The sequence below is a fragment of the Ahaetulla prasina genome, chromosome 1 (assembly GCF_028640845.1).
Source record: "Ahaetulla prasina isolate Xishuangbanna chromosome 1, ASM2864084v1, whole genome shotgun sequence".
In the NCBI taxonomy this organism is placed as follows: Eukaryota; Metazoa; Chordata; class Lepidosauria; order Squamata; family Colubridae; genus Ahaetulla; species Ahaetulla prasina.
The window spans coordinates 94,483,229-94,497,678 of NC_080539.1; the positions used below are offsets into that span (position 1 = coordinate 94,483,229).

Here is a 14,450-nt window from a genome sequence, read left to right on the forward strand (position 1 = left end):
ATCTGGCTCAAATCTTAATCAAGCACTTGGATAATGCAACAAGCCGCTATTAGTCTAAAGCTACCCAAGGCTCTTAGTGAGTGTGAAGCTCAAATACAGACACAGAGAAAATTGCATAATAAATTCTCCTTTGGGCAGCTCAGTGCTAAATCCATGTGTCAGTTTTCAAATACTAATTTAAATATAAACCAAAACTCTTTTAAGTTTCTGGGAAGTACCTGTGAGATGGTAATGCTCCTCACTTTCTACATCAGTCAGAGACACAAGTTCTTTCAAAAGCAAAGGGTATTTCAGCACTCTCTGAACAGGTTTGATAAGAAAAGACTCCAAGGTGGACGAATGCTGTTTCGTGGGGTTGCGTGCATCCAGAAAAGCCTTGAAGGTGTTATCAGTTTTGGCTAAAAAAAGAAAAGAAAATGGAACAAAGCAGTTGTAGTTGATTTCATTAATAATATACAACTATGTTGCAATAGTTAAAGCCTAACTGGTCTTTATTCAAAAATATTAGGGCAATTAACAAAATAAGATCACGGATGTTAATATAATCCTAAAATCCAATCAAACAAAACAAAACACAACAGACTGTTTAAATTAAGACAAACTATCCAACCAAAGTAACAAGACAAATAATGTTAATCTGGCACAAAAATATTAAAGTTGTCATGGGTCATAATAGCTTCCCCAAATGAACAGGATTAATCAAAAAACTCCCTTGTGTCTGATGATTTAATTATCACTATAATTTTTTTATATATATTGCCAAGATCTCATTTCTGGCAGATTAAAGAACATTTAGTTCTGAAGTATCCAATATAATATTTGAAGATACCACTATGCCAACTGACATTTTTGTTATATTCTCCAAGCTCCTCATTCCCTGTGACTTTTTATATTAAAAAAGGAAAGACTTAATAAATAATGAAAAAACATCAAAACACAATGCCAGATTCTAATATCATTTCCAGGAATGTTCCCGAGTTCCCCAAAGAATGCCAAGAAATTAAAACTGATAGTTGGCTCCATCCCTGGAGTTTGGATGTTTTCCTATTACCCAGAAACAGGAAGAATATGAGTAAGGACAGTAGAGTGTATTTTGCTGAACTGGGGCAGGAAGGTAGGAAAGCATTCTAGTTAATCAGTGCATGTTGCCCAAGGTGAATATAGTAAAATTTCAGCCCCAAAAGGTTGCGAATTTATAATTTATTTATAATTTATAATTTAATTTCTATACCGCCCTTCTCCCGAAGGACTCAGGGCGGTTTACAGCCAAATACAAGTAACAATTTTAAAAGCGAATTAAAACCAAATATTTAATAGGTCAGATCAACTAAAACGGTCAAAGACCGACATAAAACCCATTTAAAATTACAATTAAAATTATACTTAGGCTAGTCCTGCACAATGAAATAATAAAGTCTTCAGTTCACATTTGAAGGTCCGGAGGTCGGGGAGTTGGCGTAACCCCGGAGGAAGCTCATTCCAGAGGGCCGGTGCTGCCACAGAGAAGGCCCTCCCCCTGGGGGCCGCCAACCGACATTGTTTGGTCGACGGCACCCTGAGGAGGCCCACTCTGTGGGAGTGCACAGGTTGTTGGGAGGCTATCGGTGTATCGGAATAGCTGCATTAGCTAACTAGTCATAGAGGATGGATTCCATACTATTGGAAACATATGTAGCTGTATTACCTGAGCAAAGGCCTATCCATAGAGACCTCCAATAATGCCTATATAATACATAGGCATTATATATTATATAGGCATTAAATATATATATAAAATTTAAGTTCCTGAATTAAAAGAGAACTAGCATGCTGGGAGATTCTTGGCTTAACCATATCTATTTTTCCAAAGGCATTAGTGACTTAATTAGAGCATACTATTAATGGGTGCCTGTAACCCATTAATTTGATTTGATTTGATGAAGAAAAACTTGAAATAATACCAAATAATAGTAACTCATATATGAATGCATCTTCCACATTTTGTCGTCAGGAAAAAAAGGTCTCCTGAATAAAGAGTTTCCCTATGGCCATTATTTTGTGAAAGCGCACACTTTCACAACTCCAAACATGTCTCTCAACCCAGAAGTAGATCACTCAATACTTAAAGCACTGTGTATTTTTGCTATTCTATGTGTGTTGATATTTGCATTAGGTAGTAGTAAATACACACTCATAACAATATGCCCATACTGTTAGCCTACAATTATTGGGAACAATTCTATTTATATTTTTAAACCAGCATTAGAAAATGCAAATTATTACTTTAATATTATTTAAAGTCCTCAATTTACAGACATTCTTTCAGCGACTGTTCAAAGTCACAATGGTACTGAGAAAAGTGATTTATGACAAGTTCTCACACTTACAATTGTAACAGCATTTCCATGCTCCATTTAGGACTTTCAGCAAGCAAACTCAAGGGGGGAAACCAGATTTGCTTAACAGCTGTGACATTTACTTAACAACTGCAGCGATTCACTTAATAGTCATGGCAAAAAGTGTCCGTAAAATCGAGCACAACTCATTTAACAAGCCCCTTGCTTAGCAATGTGCTGACCCAAATTGTGGTTGTTAAGTTGAAGACTGTTATTACTATCTTTCCATTCTGAAATCCATGACAATCTCTGCATGATCCTCCTCTAATCACTGACCAGATCTGCTTAGGTTTGACAAAGATGCTGTACTTTTACAGCATTGTTGACCATGATGCCTTTTTATCGGACATAATACTGTAGATGCTAAGAAGCAATTTAAAGTGTTAAAATTAGTTATTTCAATAAACAGGAGCAGACAAAAATAATTAGTTTGCAATTTTCCATTTCAATCTATAATTATGCCCCTGTAGAAGAGACTACTATATTCCACCACAAACTGTTCTCCAGAAGAAACGCTGCTTTAAGTAAAAAGCTGAGGTTACTGTGGATATGGCTCTACTAGCTGCTTAAGGCGATTGGTATAATACACACACACACACACACACACACACACACACACAGAGAGAGAGAGAGATACTATGCGCCCTCACACCCACACATGCATATATATGCTTACCTTTCAAATAAAAATACATTACACAAGGCCAGTTTTATCAAATAAAAACATAATGATTAGTCATATGTAAAAGCTATAATTATCATCATTAATTAAAATACAAAAATGTCAGCAATTAATTCCAGAATATACAACTCATCAATGAAGAACTTCTCTAACCACACAAAATATTCTGTCCAATTCTTGCACATTACAGAAATGCAAGTTTATTCACAATGGCTTTGGCAAAGGGGCTGGTGAACTGACTGAATCATGGCGGTTTTATTCATCTACCGCCTAAGAACTATTCCTCACTGTGGCTCACCCGGATTAGCTGGTGTTGTCAGTTACCACCTTGACAGGTCCAGGATGGGCCTGTTTGTCGGACTCCTACTATGTGGACATTCACAGCGGCTGACCTTCTTGCCCTGCGAGATTCCCCTCTCTCGCGGGTTTGGCCCCCCACACTATCGAGGGCCCATCTTGAGGACGGGTTTTGGAACCCCGAGAGGTGGCATGCCAAAAATAGGAGACTCAGGGGATTTTTAATTAATTGTTTTAACCGTCTTTTTAAGGGGAATTTTAATGGGAATTTTAAGGGGAGGGTGGAAATTGACGGGTTTGGGTTGGGGGAGGCGGTGTTGGGGAAACCCGTCGGGGAGGGTATGTCCAGTCCCAGCGCGCGCTCACGACACCATTTTAGTTGGTCCGAAGACGGGGGAGGGGATTGTACAGAGGAGAGAGTGTTATTCCATCTGTACGGAAAGTGGGAGGGGCAGATATGGCGGAGGCAGGGGGCCGTATCGTCCTTTGGGAGCACGTGTTCGATGTTTAAAAGCGATCACGTGCACCGCCCCTCAGTCCTCACTTGTTCCCGGATGGTCAAGACCCTCAGAGCTTGGGTCTTGGCTGATGCTTTGCAATGCCCGGTCCGTGGTTAATAAAGCTCCCTGATTTGTGACCTTATTCAGAGGAGTCGGCGGACTTTATGGGCATTACGGAGACCTGGTTGGGCACAGAAGGGGGTGTACCCCTGGTTGAACTGTGCCCTCCGGGTTTCCGTGCATTCCATCAGCCGAGGGCCCAAGGTAGGGGTGGGGGAGTGGCGGTCGTGATTAAAGAAAGTCTGGAGCCGAGGGAGTCCACTGTTCCTCAGATAGCTGGCTGTGAATCCCTCCTTGTGAAGTGGGGCCATCGGAATCAGATGGGGCTGTTGATCACGTACTTGGCTCCTTGCTGCGTGTCTACAGCCCTACCTGAGCTACTAGAGGTGCTCGCTGGTGGCAGTCGTGATTAAAGAAAGTCTGGAGCCGAGGGAGTCCACTGTTCCTCAGATAGCTGGCTGTGAATCCCTCCTTGTGAAGTGGGGCCATCGGAATCAGATGGGGCTGTTGATCACGTACTTGGCTCCTTGCTGCGTGTCTACAGCCCTACCTGAGCTACTAGAGGTGCTCGCTGGCGTGGCGGTTGAGTTCCCAGACTTTTGGTCTTGGGGGATTTCAACCTGCCATCGGCCGGCTTGTCATCGACGGTGGTTCAGGAGTTCCAGGCCTCCATGACGGCCTTGGACCTGATTCAAGTAACTGATGGCCCTACACACATTGGGGGAGGCGCGCTAGACCTGATTTTTATCTCTGGTCAGTGGGTTAATGATCTGGATTTAGGAGATATAGTGAAAGAACCAGTGTCATGGTCAGATCATTTTCTTCTTCGCCTAGACTTTCGGACCGCCGCTCACCACCGCAGGGAGATGGAGCCAATGCGTTGGTTCTGTCCCAGGCGTCTGATGGACCCGGAGAGGTTCCAGACAGAGCTTGGGCCGTTCCCTGAGGATCTTACCCACGGCACAACTGAAGAACTGGTTGCGGCCTGGGAACGGGCCGCGGCTGGGGCTTTGGACCGTGTCGTGCCTTTGCGGCCTCTGACCCGGCGTAGATCTCACTTGGCTCCCTGGTTTTCCGAGGAGCTGAGGGAGATGAAACGCAGGAGTAGACACCTAGAGAGTACCTGGAGGTCCAGCCATTCCGAGGCTGACCGGACACTAGTGAGGTCTTTTACTAAGACCTACCTAGTGGCAATGAGGGAGGCGAAACGTTCCTACGTTTCCACCCTCATTGCATCGGCAGATAACCGCCCGGCCGCTCTGTTTCGGGTGACCCATTCCCTCCTTCATCAGGAGGGACGGGATGACCCCCTGCAGGGTCGAGCTGAGGAGTTTAATGGTTATCTATACAATAAAATCGTTCAGCTTCGGGATGGTTTGGACCAAGATTGCGATGATCCAACCGAGATGGCGGAGACACGTCTTGTTGAGGTCATTTGGGATGAGTTTGATTCTGTGGCTCTCGAGGACGTGGACAGGTTGCTGGGGAGGTTGCATGCAACTACATGTTTCCTGGACCGTGTCCTTCCTTTGCGGCCTCTGACCCGGCGTAGATCTCACTTGGCTCCCTGGTTTTCCGAGGAGCTGAGGGAGATGAAACGCCGGAGAAGACGCCTAGAGAGTACCTGGAGGTCCAGCCGTTCCGAGGCTGATCGGACACTAGTGAGGTCTTTACTAAGACCTACCTAGTGGCAATGAGGAGGCGAAACGTTCTCGTTTCCACCCTCATTGCATCGGCAGATAACCGCCCGGCCGCTCTGTTTCGGGTGACCCATTCCCTCCTTCATCAGGAGGGACGGGATGACCCCCTGCAGGGTCGAGCTGAGGAGTTTAATGGTTATCTATACAATAAAATCGTTCAGCTTCGGGATGGTTTGGACCAAGATTGCGATGATCCAACCGAGATGGCGGAGACACGTCTTGTTGAGGTCATTTGGGATGAGTTTGATTCTGTGGCTCTCGAGGACGTGGACAGGTTGCTGGGGAGGTTGCATGCAACTACATGTTTCCTGGACCAGTGTCCTTCCTGGCTAGTGCTGGCTGCTCAGGAAGTGACACGAGGCTGGCTCCAGGGGATTATAAATGCTTCTTTGGTTGAAGGGGTTTTCCCCACCGCCTTGAAAGAGGCGGCGGTGAGACCTCTCCTGAAGAAGCCTTCCCTGGACCCAGCTATTTTGGGAAATTACCGTCCAGTCTCCAACCTTCGCTTCACGGCGAAGGTTGTAGAGAGTGTGGTTGCATGGCAGCTCCCCCGGCACCTGGAGGAAGCTGTCTATCTAGACCCGTTCCAGTCCGGCTTCCGACCCGGTTACAGCACGGAGACGGCTTTGGTCGCGTTGGTGGATGACCTCTGGAGGGCCAGGGACAGGGGTTGCTCCTCTGCCTTGGTCCTATTAGATCTCTCAGCGGCTTTTGATACCATCAACCATGGTATCCTGCTGTGGTGGCTGGGGGGCTTGGGAGTGGGAGGCACCGTTTATCGGTGGTTCTCCTCCTATCTCTCTGACCGGTCGCAGACGGTGTTGACAGGGGGGCAGAGGTCGTCCGCGAGGCGCCTCACTTGTGGGGTGCCTCAGGGGTCGATTCTCTCGCCTACCCTGTTCAACATCTATATGAAGCCATTGGGTGAGGTCATCAGTGGTTTCGGGGTGAGTTATCATCTATACGCTGATGATACTCAGCTGTATTTTTCCACCCCGGACCACCCCAACAAAGCGGTCGAAGTGCTGTCCCGGTGCCTGGAAGCTGTACGGGTCTGGATGGGGAGAAACAGACTCAAGCTCAATCCCTCCAAGACGGAGTGGCTGTGGATGCCGGCACCCCGGTACAGTCAGCTGCATCCGCAGCTGACTGTTGGGGGCGAGTTAGTGGCCCCAAAGGAGGTGGTTCGCAACTTGGGCGTCCTCCTGGATGGTAGGCTGTCCTTTGATGAACATCTGGCGGCCGTCTCCAGGAGGGCCTTTTACCAAGTTCGCTTGGTGCGCCAGTTGCGTCCCTTCCTTGACCGGGATGCCTTATGCACAGTCACTCATGCTCTGGTTACGTCTCGGTTGGATTACTGCAATGCTCTCTACATGGGGCTGCCCTTGAGGTGCACCCGGAGGCTGCAGTTAGTCCAGAATGCGGCTGCGCGAGTAGTAATGGGAGCCACTCGTGGCTCCCACGTAACACCACTGCTCCGTAGTCTGCACTGGCTTCCTGTGGTCTTTCGGGTGCGCTTCAAGATTTTGGTTACCACCTTTAAAGCGCTCCATGGCTTAGGACCCGGGTACTTACGAGACCGCCTGCTGTTACCCTATGCCTCCCACCGACCCGTACGCTCTCATAGAGAGGGTCTCCTCAGGGTGCCATCCGCCAAACAGTGTCGGCTGGCGGCCCCCAGGAGTAGGGCCTTCTCTGTGGGAGCATCAACGCTCTGGAATGAACTTCCCCCTGGCCTACGTCAAGTGCCTGATCTTCGGACCTTCCGTCGTGAGCTAAAAACATACTTATTTATTCAAGCGGGACTGGCATAATAGTTGATTTTAAATTGGGGTTTTATTAATATTTTTTTTAAAAAAATTTAAATTTAATTTTGATTATCAGCCTTTTTTTGTAATTTGCTATTTTTTAATTTGGTTTTAATTGTACATATTCTGTGTTTTATCTCTGGCTGTACACTGCCCTGAGTCCTTCGGGAGAAGGGTGGTATAAAAATTTGATAAATAAAATAATAAAAGCAATTTTTTTCTTCAAGGTTCCAGGTTACATATGTTGTCATATTTATAGTTACTGTGTTATGTTGTTTCTCCGTGCCATATAATATATATAGGTATATGCATAATTCTGTATTTATTTATTTGTTTGTTTACTTGTTTATTTAGTCATGTTAATGTAGTGTATACTGGAGGTGGAGGTGGCGAGCCTTTGAAAGCTGTATGCAACAAAATTTCATTTTAATGTATGTCAATTAGTGTACATTCGAAGTGACAAAAGTTATTCAAAGTCTAAGCTTATAAGGGTTTTTTTTTCTTTTCTTTTAAAAAAAGCCTGTTTTAATAACTAGCACTGGATCTATCCCAGGGATAGCGAACGTTTTCGGCACCAAGTGCCCAAACCAGAAGGCGTGCATATGTCCGTGCACCTTGGAGCGCCAGAACCTTAAGACCAGCTGGCTGGTGTGCATGCGCACATTGGCCACCTGGTCTTTGGATTTCTGGCGCACACATATGTGCCGGCCAGCTGGTCTTCGGGTTTCCAGTGCTCCGGCACACGTGAAGACCAGTTGACATACCAGAAACCAGAAGAGTAGCTGGTGACAGCACGCGTGCGCACAGAGAGGGCTCTGAGTGCCACCTATGGCACACATCATAGATCTATCGATCACAGATCACAGATCATCGCCATCACAGATCTATCCTATTTTCAAGAAAATAAATAAGCATACCCCAACACACACACCAGAAATTCCACAGGAAGACAGACACAAGTAGTCCTAAGTGTTGTGCTTAGAAGTGTCAAAAATAGATGCAGTTTTCAAACCCTTTCGCATTACCAGAAGACCAACTGCAAAATTTAAGAAATGCTTTTAATACGCACATTTTTAAAAGCAACACCATTATTTTGCCTCATTTCTACCATATGCTTAAGTTTACCTCACGGAGACAATTACCTCTTTCCAGAACTTTCTGGACTTTGATGTGGTTTGCACAGAACCCACTGTATAATTTGAAGTGATCAGCATAATAGAGGAAAGAGCCTCCCAAAGAGAAGAGCAGTTTCTGAAACGAAGAAGGTGAGAAATTTATTTTAGGGATGCCCATTACCTTTTCCTTTACCTTGTGATTAAGCAAAGACTAACAATTCTCTCCAAGGGAGTCATTCATTAATTTCATAATACTCAATTTTCCATGTTCAGAGCAACCATGACAGACAATGCAAGAAACCATTCAAAACCAAGGCAAATGTGATGGAATTTGTTGAGATCTTCAGGAGAGAAAGAGTGATTTCCAGAGGAGCAAAACACAGAGCAGTTTCTGTACACTTGTGTAGGAGAAAGAGAATGAAGACAGCTCCTCCCTAATAGTTCCCAGTGTGTATGTTTTATACAGGTAGTCCTCAACTTACGATCATAACTGAGCCTAAAATTTCTGTTGCTAACTGAGACGATTGTTAAGGGACTTTTACTCCATTTTATTCCCTTTCTTGTCACAGTTGTTAAGTGAATCACTGCAGGTGTTGAAGTTTATAACACGGTTGTTAAGTGAGTCTGGTTTCTCCATTGACTTTGATTGTTAGAAGGTGGCAAAAGATGATCACATGACCTCAGGACACTGCATCCGTCGCAAATATGAATCAGTTGCCATGGGTCTGAATTTTGATCATGTGACCATTGGGATGTTGCAATGGTCGTTAGTGTGAAAACGGTCATAAGTCACTTTTTTTCAATGCCTTTGTAACTTTGAATGATCACTAAATGAATTGTTGTAAGTCAAAGGCTTATCTATACTATAATAGTCTGCTTTTGTTTGGCAAGGTTTCTGTCTACATGTGAGAGAGAGAAAAATAAAACTGCTTAAAAGAGTTCCAATGTTTCTTTCTTAGTTTTTGGACTCTGACAGCTGAGTAACAGTAAACAGAAAACTACGAAAGCCATTGGACTAAAGAAGCATTATGATTATACAGTAGTTTCCCTCTATTTTATACTTTACTTCTACCTTTGCTCTGTTTTGCATGCCTGACGAGTTTTTCATAAAAAAACTTTTGTAATCCTGATTGATTGTAACTTGTGTTATTATATAATTGCCTTTACTATTTATGAGTATGAATATATCTTGTCTTTCTAGTGGTTTCAAGTCAGTGATATGTAACAAACACAAATCAACAGAACAAATTAGATAATGAATAGAAGATTTGCATGAACTAAAGCCAACAAATGTGATGGAAAGTGATTCACTGAAAACATGAATCATTTCAATTATGCCCTTCTATGATGAGAATTTCTTGCTTGTTTACCACAGGTGCTCAATTCACTGCTAGAATTGGATTAAGAAAGAAGCTATGAAAACAGATGGCAAAACTTGTCATAGATCAGGGGGAAAAACTGTTGTGAAGTTAAATGCACTTAAAAAGTGACAGAGAATATTTTGAATAAAGTTACTTTATTATTCTAGAAATCATAAACAATTATTTTAAACTGTATTATCTTACTATTCACGCTTTTAACAATTAACTACACAAAACTCTTGTGATAAACGCAAGTAAGAGAGTAAAATAGGAACGACAGAAATTAATCCTATCCAGCAGGAAATTTTAGTAAGAAATCACAAATTTAAAATAGTTTATCAGTTGAGGTTCAGATATACCACACTTTTCGGAGTACAAGACGCACCCCCACCAAAGAGGGTGGAAATGTTGGTGCATTTCTTATACATCGAATACAGGCCTTTTTGGCCTCCCAAAACACCACCCCACGTGTCCCGTTTTTGTCAAAAACAGGCCCGTTTTTCACAAAAATGGGATGCGGAGAGGGTTTGGGAGGCCTGCAGAATGCTCCTGGGTGCTAGGGAGGGCAAAAACATGATGCCTGGGGGGTTTGGGAGGGCAAAAATAGGCCTATTTAACGGGGGAGGGCAAAAACCAGACACCCGGAGGCCAAAAACATTTTTTTTCTTGTTTTCCTCTTCAAAATCTTGGTGGGTCTTATATTCTGGTGCATCTTATAGTCGGAAAAAATACAGTAAATAGTAGATATGATAGTAGTTACAGAGCAAAGTGAAATGTCCTAGTAAAATTATTAGGATTCATCCAGAATACCACAACAGTTTAGGTTTGATGTGCAATGTGCACATGCACTCTGATTTATGGATCTGAAAGTAATTTAGGAACTTCCATAGTGATTACAAGTAGATCTCATTTATTAACCACACCTCAGGCTAACAATTCAGTAATCAAGGTACGGTAAGTTTGCTTATGATCTTACTTTGCTTTACAGACCTGCGCAGGTTGTAAATACAAGGATTTGTCCTCAAGTTGTTGTGGTTTTTTTTTCATTATCTTAGTAACTGCAAATGGTTGCTAAATGTGGCACCATAGACTTTAAATTTCCTTGATTCTCCTTCACTGCTTCCCCCCCACCACCAGAAAAGTTCTGGAGGTGTTTCTATGAAATGTGAGGGGCTTTAGGGACAGAAGCCTCTAAAATATTAGAGATAAACACAGGGATTATTTGATATAAACTCCTTCACACTCATGCTGCTACAGTGTGAATGTACAAACTAATTGACTCAGCTAGTCACTTGTTCTCAAACTGTTCACCTGACCTCAGCAGGGCCTTGGAAAAGATATTTCAAAATTTATTCCGTAATGCGGGGGAGGGAATCTTCCTATAGAACACAAGTGATTTTTAGTTTTTATGCATAAAAAATTATAACTGGAGAAAATATAGAAAAAAAGGAAATCAAAGGGAATAGTTATATTCTAAAATGTAATAAATTGTATTTACCCGAAACTGAGAAGGGGTTTCAAGTGTGCTAAAATCACAGCAGGAGGAAATTCCATCTTCAAGGGTCTCTAAAAATACTTTCTGGAAATCCAGCATCTCTGGCAAGCTGCCAAATAAAGACTCCATCTGTATGGAAATGGGAGAGAATAAACATTGAGAAGATAAGACTGCCCAAGAAAAAAATACCTAATGTTTAATTGTGTTAAGTCAGAGATAAATAAAGTGGTGCACAACATTAGTAAATGCAGAGGAACAAAATAATTTCTGAAACTAAAGACTTCTTTTGCTAGGGAGGTTGGTCAACTTTGATCATCAAGGCATAACAAATGCAAAAAAGAAAAGAAAAGAAAATGCACTTAAAATGTCTGATACAGTTGAAATGCTCATAACCTCCATAAGATTAGAGAGCAGTTAAAATAACCTCACCTCGTCTTGAGTAAGAAAAGTCTCATTCTGAAGGGGTTCCAAGTATAATTGAAAGAGGCAGCTCAGATCCTAAGGGAACATCAAACATTATTTAGATTTACATGTTTTTAAAAAACCATCCTCTTCTTAACATGTGAGGTAACAAGGTAATTGTTATGAGATAATGCTTTTTTTACCTAAGTCGCTGTAACACTTCTAGGGGAAAAAACCTATTTATTGAGTATTTAATTATTATATGCTGTTTTAATCGTCAAAACAATGAGCATATTATTAAATAGTTATGCATTCTATGTGTATAGGTATGATATTAGGCAGCATTCCCAGAAAGGAAATTTCTTTGAAATCCTTAACAAAAGAGACCAAAGCTAAGATGGTGGCTATATCCGCTCTGGTGACTTGTTCTCCACTTTCATTATGCTACCTCTTCTGCCCTCTATCTCTCCTTCAAAGCTTGTTTGTACAGATAGTTTTCAACTGAAATCTAAAATCTCTGTTGCTAAGCATGACAGTTGTCGAGTGAGTTTTGCCCCCATTTTATGGTCTTTCTTGCCACAGTTGTTAAGCGAACCACTGCAATGGTTAAGTTAGTAACAGGGTTGTTAAATGAATCTGGCTTCCCCATTTACTTTTGATTGTCAGAAGGTGACAAAAGGTGGATCACATGACCCCGGGAAACTGCAACCATCATAAATATGAGTCAGTTGCCAAGCAGCCAAATTTTGATCATGTGATCACAGGGAATGCTGCAACGATTGTTAAGTGTGAAAAGCAGTCATAAGTCACTTTTTTTGGTGCCGTTGTAACTTGGAATGGTCGCTAAATGAATAATCGTAAGTTGACGACGAATCGTATGTAATTCAGGCTTCCTCGGTTTGGTGCCCTCCGAATTTGTAGAACTGTAGCTTCTATCATCACTAAGCAATATATTTGATAGAGGATTGTATAACATTATGGAAATGCACCTCTGGCTACTATTTTCTTTTCTTAAAATGCTGGTGATATACAGAAAGCAATCACAAAAATAAGGGAGGAAGATTAATAGAGAAAAAGGAACAGTAAAGCATGCCTAATACCTTTACGTAAGATTTCTCTGTGTCTACAAGTTCTTGGATGACCTTCCGGAGTCTGTCTGCATCAGTAAGTTGTCTTGCCAATGGCTTTAGAAGGGAAATATCTTTTAATCCTTCCATCTCATTCACTTGAGTTTCATGGAAATGTGGACACAATGTTGTGATATCTCTAGTGCTCTGCAGGTTGAAAAGAGCACAGTTTATTGTATTTTTCTTACAAATGGCTCATCTGTGATGGTTCAGTTATGGATAGATTGCAGACGATGGCTAGGATCGCAGCTGAAATCTATAATAGTACATATATTCTAATTTGTTATCTAAGCTCTTCATTCCAAAGAAATACATATATGCCTGTTTTTTTCTTCCATTCAAGTGTATTCAGTTATTGGAAACAGCCTGGACAAGTCCCTGCAGTTTTTCTTCACAAGGTTTTTCAGAAGTAGTTTGCCATTGCCTCCTTTCTAAGGCTGAGGAAAAGTAACTGGCCCAAGGCCACCCAAATTGTTTTGTGGCTAAGGTGAGACTCCAAATTTCCAACCTGATGCCTTAACCATTACACCAAACTGGGTCTATACATAAATGTATACAAACATTTTATACATATACATACTTTATATGTACATACATTAGAGAGAGAGAGGGAGGGAGAGGGAGGGAGGGAGAGAGAGAGAACAGTACTGAAGATGGTAGCTTGTTTTGTTTAGTGACTCATTAATTTATTTGAAGAATACTTCTAATGTAAAGTTATTTCTGAAAGGCTGCAGATTCTAGCCTGCCTTAGCATCAATGGCTCAGTTTTGTGATTTGAATTTCTGGCAGTTGATTCAGAAGAAAATGTCCTTGGCTACCAGCTGAGACATTAAAGTAAGAAGCCATTGGTTTGGCAGTTTGGCAGGGATAGTACTGTTTGAATAGGCCTTTGGACTAAAGTATTACTAGAAAGGGGGGAAAGCACCTTCGATAAAAAGGGTCAATATAAAACCAGGCAAATTCTTAGAAAACCCACGCCTCATTCAATGTAACAAATAGATTATTGTCTGTGGGACAGATTTTCTAATTAAAAGCCATCTTTCATTTTACATTCATAATGTAACGTGAGTGGGATTTCTACCAAACAGCTCCATAATGCAGAATGGAGAAGGACTTAGGATTTAATAAAAGCTAAAACTAAAGGTGGCCCATTTATAAAGTGATACTCATTACTGCAGTGCTTTGAAAAGTCCAATAGAAAGAATGATAACTACCATAGAAGCTATCACTGAAGACACCATCGAGAACATTCTCTTAAGTGCTTAAAACACCCAATTGGGTAATTACTGCAGTGATCCCTTGTGGGTTCACAGACTCAGTTTATAACTGTTCACGTATGTACCCTCCTCTCTATATATTCCTCTTCTTATTTTGACTTTGAATTTTGCTACACAAGGTTTGAAATTCCCCTGGAAGAAAATGGCAGAGGCTTCTTGCTTTGTTCTTTTCCCCGAAAGCTGAATTCTCACCTCTGGTTTTGCTTTCTTTGAAGGCAGCCATGGTAGCGTGACGTGACCCCAAAGTCTTC

The 14,450-nt window shown here is 42.1% G+C and overlaps 1 protein-coding gene across 7 annotated transcripts in view; it reads right to left on the minus strand.

Annotated features, from left to right (window-relative positions):
- TIAM2 (TIAM Rac1 associated GEF 2) overlaps window positions 1-14,450 on the minus strand; it is a 238,716-nt gene that overhangs the window by 10,160 nt on the left and 214,106 nt on the right. For all 7 annotated transcript variants that reach the window (XM_058168960.1, XM_058168985.1, XM_058168944.1 and 4 more), the window contains 5 exons: window positions 12,896-13,069; window positions 11,823-11,891; window positions 11,397-11,522; window positions 8,565-8,673; window positions 219-398 (listed from right to left, as the gene is read on the minus strand). In XM_058168960.1, coding sequence (XP_058024943.1) covers window positions 219-398; window positions 8,565-8,673; window positions 11,397-11,522; window positions 11,823-11,891; window positions 12,896-13,069 — 658 coding nt within the window. The remainder of the gene's footprint in view (window positions 1-218; window positions 399-8,564; window positions 8,674-11,396; window positions 11,523-11,822; window positions 11,892-12,895; window positions 13,070-14,450) is intronic.